The following is a 7,520-nucleotide window of genomic DNA, read 5'->3' as shown; positions in this document are numbered from 1 at the left end:
TCCGGGATTTTATTAGCACTTCTGTAATCCATGGCTGATCTGTGGAAGAACTTTGTGTTTTGCTCCCCTTCTTTCAGCCAAAGAATTCTGGATTTCTGTTTCCATAGAGTTTCTTCCTGTTTGCACCTGGTATGCCATTGCTGCGTGAGTTCCTCTTCTAGTTTGCTTGTCTCCTCCTCTCTGCGGCCTTCCATGCCTTCCTTTTGTATTAGTTCCAGTTTCTCTTCGATAATTGCTTTCTCCTGGAAGATATTTCCGAAGACTTGTTTGTTCCATTCTTTCAGTTTAAGTTTGATGTTTTTTAGTTTTTGTTGCAAAGTGAACATTTTGGATCCTTCCTCCCTTGTGGGCTCTTTCCACCATTTCTCTACCATTTCTAGGAAAGAGGGGTGTTCTATCCAGATTTTTTCAAACCGGAAGGGTTTGTTTTTGGGAGAGTCCTGAATCTCAACTGCAAGAGAGACCGGCCAGTGGTCTGATCCTCCACTGGGGAGGATGTTTGATTCTACGTCTATTCCTTCCAGTAGCAGATTCTCCGAAATTAAGAAACGGTCCAATCTAGAAGCGATGAGCCTATCTCCCCCCCGTCTATTGTTCCAGGTATATTTTCCGCTTTTGGGATAAACATCCACCAGTTTTGCATTCTCTATGAAGCTTATGAAGGCCTCTCCATCCTTGTGTAGTTTTCTTAGGCCTCCTTTCTTCTCCAGGAGGGAGGTTATCATATTGAAGTCTCCCCCCAGGATGAAATTGGCATTGTGGTGTCTTTCTATGAGTTTGGTGAGCGAATCTAGAAAACAAAATTTATCTTCTATCTTTTGGGGACTGTAGACATTAATACAGATGAAAGAAGAAGAGTTACCTGTTGGCTGCATCTCCAAAGCCAGGTAGTGCTTGCTGGCTTCAGCTGTTAAGAGATGAAACCTTCGAGTATCCCAAAAGGTGGCAAGGCCTCCCTCACGTCCCTTACTTTCAATCTCCATAACTTCAAGATTCCTGCTTATCTTCCTTCGTAGCTTGCCTATGAGTTCACTGTTGCATTTGGTTTCTTGTAGAAACAGCATATCCGGATTATACTTCCCCATTATTCGCTTTAGGACCCTCTGTTTGGCCTGACTACTTATTCCTCTGGCGTTCCAAGAGATGACCTTCATAGTTAACAATTTTGTTGGAAGGACGAGTACTCATCTAGCTGCCTAATCAAGCCAGCATTGATTAACATTTCGCCAAGTTCCTGTAGCTGCTCTATGTTTGTTTTCCGGCCCCGTCGGCGCTTGTGTCTTGGGCCGGAAATTCTTCCCAACTGCAATTGGTAGTGTGGTGAACCTCCCTTGATTATTCCAAGTTTGCTTTTCTGTTTCTCCATAAGTGCCTTCTGCCGTGCGATAAACAGGTCATTAACCTTCCTTATTTCTTCCTCTGGGACTGCTTCCATTCCCTTGGCTTTCCAGCTTGCCACCAGCGCCTTTAGGTCCATTCCATCCGTTGCGAGGGTGTTTTCCAACTCCCAGTCCTCGCTTCCTGCTTCACTTGTCTGCATATCTGTCTCCTCCTCCGTTTCGACGATTCTGTCGGCCATGAGGACCTCCCCTCCTGTTGTTGCATCCGGCCTTTCTTCTTCTGTGGGTTGTCCCTGCTTCTCTTGCCTCATGTTTCCGTGGGGAGTGTGCTGCTTTTCCTCCGAGTCTGTCTCTAGATCTAGAACCTCAAAGGGGTTGCTGAAATAGTTCCTATCTACTTTCCCTTTACCATTTTTCCTTCTGATGGCTCTCTTCCTGTTCTTGGGTTTAATGAAGTTATTCTTATCTCTGGTAGTCTGTGTTTTTTCCTCTTCTATCTCCTTTTTGCTCAAGGGGCAGTCCCTTACTAGATGTCCATGCTCGTGGCATTTCCGGCATCTGAAGGGTATTTGCTCGTAATCTAGCGCCTGAAAGTATTCTTCGTCCCTGTAATCAAGCCAAACCCCCTCGTGCAGCGCTCCTCATACATCTAGTTCAACACAAATTCTCGCATAGGTGGTGTATCTTTTCTGCATGGTTGCTTCTGAGGCTTTGACGAAGGTGCCAAGCTTGTCCCCGATTTGTTTCAGGGCATTAAGACCCTAATAGTCTATGGGTAGGGAGAAGAGTCTGATCCAGACAGGAACTTGAGTGAAAGTTTCCTTCTCTGGTACAAAGTTTGGCTTCCAATGTCTCATGTAGAGCCCGGCTGCTGCTAGAAAATAAGGGCCTCCCTCAAACACTCTGTCCTTGTCTTCTAAACTCGTGAAAACAACTGTGAAAAAACCTTTGGCTCCTAAGTGCAGCTGCACGTCCCCTTTCGGTTTCCATTGTTGTCGTATCCATTGACAAAGGGTTCTCTCAGAGGGCCAGATGCCCATGAATTTGCAGATGATGGCATGTTCAGCCATGTGATCCCTGTATGCTTGGATTTCAGGGTCGTTGATAGTTATCCTCAGACTGTCTTCTTTTTTTGGCTTGCAAGCACTGTTGTTCACGTGGGTTCTTTTGGGGTCTGCCATTGTCTCCCCCTCCTTCTCCGGATAGACTATTCCTTTACCTTTCCCTTCTTTGTCATTTGTGGTTTTCTCCTTTTCATTTTCTGATGGCTGCGTTCTGTCATCATTCTTATCCTGTTTGTCTGCAGTGTTTCCCTTTACTGTATTCCTAACGCCTGTGGCTTTGTCTGTCTTGTCAGAATGTGGCTGCTTTTTTTCCCTGTTGCTCTTGCCGCTGAGCATCTTACTGTTCAGACCCTCGATTCTCACTCCCACCGTAGCCTTCTGTGGTTGCGAATGCGCTACCACTTGTTTGAACGACGGGGTCCCACTGGACCCCTCGGCACCCATTCTTCCCGAACCCACTGCCCCGCAATAGGACAGTGTCGCCCGAAACGTGCTGATGGAGAACAGTGCGTCTGCAGCAGAGGAAAACCTAAACCCTAGACAGGTTAGGTTAAGACTCCATTATCGAACCAGTTTTTTCCTTCCTCCGGTTGTTTAACCTAAAATTTTGATTCCCTTTGCTTTTATTTATGCCTTTATTCCCATTTGCCCATGGCCGGTGGCTTTCTCATTGTTTTTTATTCACTGATTGTGAAAAAATTCTGCTGTGATGGCGTTGAAAATCGCCACCCCTGAACATACACTAAGATTGCTTCAACACCTAAACATACACTAGGTTTCCCAAGGACAAGAAAAATGCTGCCATATTCATATCTAAACCTGGAGAATGAGAACTAGGAAATTCTTTCCTCCAATACTATTTGTTCCAAGCCATCCTCTGTTTTAGAATATACATTAGTTAACAATATGTCCTTATAATAAACAGATTCTACCCTCAAATATGAAACCCCTCGCATATACCATACGAGCCAGCAAAACTCTAGTTCGTTTCTCTATCACGGGCAGTCCTTTGCAGTCGGTCTACAGACCCATTTATCTTCTAATTTGCAGCTGTTTTTAGTGGAGGAGATGAAGATTTATGTGGAAAAAAAGGAAATACAACTACTAAATAAAAAAGGTACTAATCCGTATCAGCTCTCAGGAACTCAAGTGATGCACCATTTGATCCCTGAGGAGCAAGCTCAAAATAGGTGAATTTAAAAAGTATATGAGAAGGAACAGAAAATTCAAAAACCTTTCAAAATATATGGGAAATTTAAAGGCTAAATACTGAACTTATGCCGGAGACACTGATCAGATGGTCTAATTGAGAAGCAACAGCTTGAAGAACCCATGCTGAAATTGTAGTTTCTAATCTTTTGAATTAATTCCTACTTTATGCTATTAAGTAGCAATAACATCCAAGCCCCCAGTACAAGGGAAAATTAATCCATTAGCATTGGAAAAGACTAGAATATTCAGGGATACATTATAATCTTTTATTATGAGACAACACTGGGAGGAAGCCTCTAGCATGACAGAAATATTATAAACAAAGGGCCACATTTCATAATTACTCCATACTACTGCCAATTTGTTTGCAGTATGATGAATAAAGTTGTTTGATTATATTATGTTGCTTGAGCCCACATCCTGACTCACATAGGCGCTGAGATTCTATCTTAATTTGTACTACCAAAATAGGTCCTATTTATTCAAATGGATTCCCATAACAAGACCATTTCTCCAAACCCTAATATCCCTTCGACCTGGTATCAAATTCTTCTTCTCTCGTCCGACATGCCTTTTTCAAACCCCAAAAGCTGTCCTCGACTGATCAAGATTCAATCCATTTTATAAAGCGTGAGTATCATCGATTCGATGTTTATATAGCAAAAACTGTTAGGGATAAATTTTACAGAGTTACGATTAAAGACATTGCCTTCATGATGTCAACATTTCAAAATTTAAGGGGCTTTTGGGTTCATGCAATGCAAACATTGTCCATGGTGGCCTATCACAATTTAAAAGGCTTTTGGGTTCATGCAATGCAAACATTGTCAATGGCTTTTCTGAAAGTGAATTGTGTTCATGTTAAAGTCTTCATGGTGGAGTTGAATTTAACAGGATTGTAAAATTTGGAAATATTTAGTAATTTGATTAATAAAAATTAAGTAAATTGTTTAACCTGACTCTGATCAGTCTCCAATTTTTTTTTTAAATTCTACGAGTTCTACCTTAAATAAAATATTGGAACAGTGTTGAAGAATCAGAAACTCCATATTCACAATAATATGATAACTGTTTCACAATGTGATGGATTATTCACAATAAAATCTTTACTGGCTTCACAAAACAAACCGATTCAAACGGATTCGATCTCATGGATAAGGCACATACAGGAAAGCACACTGATATGAAAATATGGAAGAGGACAGATGAATCAGTTGACTTCAATTTCAATTTTCATCTGAACTCCATAACTCCACACTGAATATAAAGTTCAAACAACAAAAGAAGCTGAAACCAATGATCAAATAATGACTAACTTCTTTAGCTAAAGAAGGAAATTATTTTAAATTCTTTGTTGTGGGCAGCTAGTGGTGGTGATGATGGTGGTGTTGTTTTTTGCCATGACCTTCCTTCGTCTGGTGATGCTCGTACAAGGCGTACCAGGTTGCTCCAACTGCAGCAGCTGCTGCAATCTCTGCCTCAATCTTGTGCCTATGAACGTGCTCTGGATTCTTCTTTGCTTCGTGCATCTCATACTGCATGCACAAAATATTATATCAATATTCACATTCATTTTATAACGGTTATCATTATCCTATTGATAATTTAAGCTAATCCTTCCCTTAATTGCAAATTATGGAAATATTTCAGTTCATCCTATTACGAAATATTGCAGAAATCAATAATCAAGTTAAATTTAACAGTGGTTTACCAAAAAAATCACAAGTTTAAACTTTAAATCCCATCGATCGAATTTATTGGCATTATCAACCATCATGATCTCTGTGATATCCCCTATATTTATTGCTTTGTTTTTAATAGATCTCTGTCAGAATTAGCTATGGTATATTAAAATAAATTCAGGTCTGTATATGGATTGAAAATTGAGATTAAGGACTCGAAAAGATATCTCCATTGCAAACGCTCCTGCAGCGACTGCTCCCACTTCCGCTACATGCTCCATCTGTTTATGATGTTTCTGCTCCTTCATAGCCCTCTCGTAGTCTACAGCGTACAGATCTGCTCCCTGGGCTGCCGTTTCACCATAGTTAACAATTCCCGGCCTTCTGATTTCCTCTTCGTTCTGATGGTGTCTGATTTCCTCTTCGTTCTGATGGTGTCTGCTATGGTGGTGCCCGTGCTCATGATGTTTGTGGTGGTGGTGATGAGACATTTTCTCCTTCAACACACAGTAATGGAATTCAATCACAGTGGAATAGATACAAAGATTTCTAGTGATTCAGAATATGTAAAGAATATGTAAATGAAGATGAGATTAGAGCAGGCCAGGGAGAGGAGTGTCTTATATAACAGAGAATAGCCCGTCGATGTGGGTTCTAATCTCATGAGCACCGTGAGCAGGAGAAACGAATGATCGAGAGGGTTGCAGAGGACCTGTTCTGGGAGGGCGAATGGAGCAAATGAATGTTTGGCGCGAGGAATCGTTTGAAAATTAGCGAGCGTTGGTTTGAAAATGCGCCAGCATAGCGGGTGCCAGCTCGGAGGTGGTCGATGGATGGGAGTATTCAGAGCAGCACAAGCACTATCGCATCCATCGACCACTTTCAATTCTGTAGGGCAGCTAGCAGTTATGTTGCTGCCGCAGTCAACCGTTGGGCAGCTAGAGTCCGAGGGAGTTATGGAGAGAGGCAGATTAAATAGATCAACGAGAGAGATGTCATATGTGTCTCGACCGTTGGCCCCATTCGGAGTATATTCAGCCAGCGTTGCAGGAGACCGTCCAGCGGCTTGACAGCTGAGCAAGCCGCCGTAGTCACCAGTGTTGCAGCTGTCTTTACCAGACGCGTCGAAAGAGCAGCCCGTACGTCCCCAAACTCTCCCTGCACTTGCCCCTGCCGGCACGTTATAGTTATATTTATAGAATTCGAAAGGATTTATTATAAAAAAAGAAAATATAACGTAAAGGTAGGATTACTTTATTGTAAGATAAAAGTGATAGATTTTTATAAATACATACAACATAACACATTGGAATATACTTATTCATTTATTAGAATTAAACTACTAGAGATTGTTAATATTGTATTTGTTAAACATTAAAGTAAAGGAAGTGTGTTGTGATAGATTATTATGATTGTATTTGTTTTGTTGCTCATCACATATTTTTCATTCACATTTATACTCTCAAATTATTAGCAGACTCAATTTATGCATATTCTTCAAGATGAATGCAACTACAGTCTATACATTGTAAAACTCTTGTAAAACTCTTGTTGTAAAACAATTATCTTCAAACACAAGTTTCTTCAAACAAAAGTTTTTCAATTTTGATGAAATTTAAAATGTGTTGGTGCATTTGAATCTTGTTGGAGTGTGTAGGTGGTTTTGAGTAAGAAATGTATAATAATGTTTAATTTATCCATAACACATAACACATTGCATTAATAAGGGGCCACATAGGTTTTAATAGATTTAGAAAGTAACTAATGTCAAGATGAGGGGATCATGAGTTTCAATCCCTCACTTTATGTTTAAAAAAACAACTGTGAAACCCCTTTTGTGCATATATTCTATGAACAATATTATTCATGCATTCAAATTGTTTTACTCCACCTACAGAGTCAAGCCAAAAATAGCATCTCGACTATGTTCTTGATGAATGTAAACCCAATCTATGATTTGTTTATATATTCAGCTTGCAACACAGACATCTTCTGCGGCTAAGGTTTTCCCTCGTAGACGTTATCTTCAAAACCCCTAAGGTGTAGCCTCGCATTGGTTTTGTGACACTGAATACAACACTGGCAGGTGGTATGCTTGTCAAAGACATCAACAGTCCATGGTGCAGCATATTTTAGTACTTGAATCTAGCCTTTGCAGAACTATAGACTTAATAAAGGAGAAGTTTTTCGTTGGTCCAAGTATTATGATTTCTGATTATGTT

The 7,520-nt window shown here is 40.6% G+C and overlaps 1 protein-coding gene across 1 annotated transcript; it reads right to left on the bottom strand.

The window, feature by feature from the left end:
- Positions 1 to 4,971: 4,971 nt before the first annotated feature.
- Positions 4,972 to 5,789, bottom strand: LOC149204195 (uncharacterized). The gene is made up of 2 exons (XM_089397070.1): positions 5,514 to 5,789; positions 4,972 to 5,151 (listed from the first exon to the last, which is right to left on the bottom strand). Exons 1-2 carry the CDS (start codon positions 5,787 to 5,789, stop codon positions 4,981 to 4,983), a joined length of 447 nt encoding a protein of 148 aa, XP_089253196.1. The 3' UTR covers positions 4,972 to 4,980.
- Between the last annotated feature and the right edge of the window lie 1,731 nt (positions 5,790 to 7,520).

Source organism: Pinus tabuliformis, chromosome 1_2 (genome assembly GCF_031772625.1).
Source record: "Pinus tabuliformis cultivar Carrire ecotype Pingquan chromosome 1_2, CPIR1, whole genome shotgun sequence".
In the NCBI taxonomy this organism is placed as follows: Eukaryota; Viridiplantae; Streptophyta; class Pinopsida; order Pinales; family Pinaceae; genus Pinus; species Pinus tabuliformis.
Note: the sequence above shows the minus strand (reverse complement) of the source record. Positions and strands in the feature narration are given on the sequence as shown.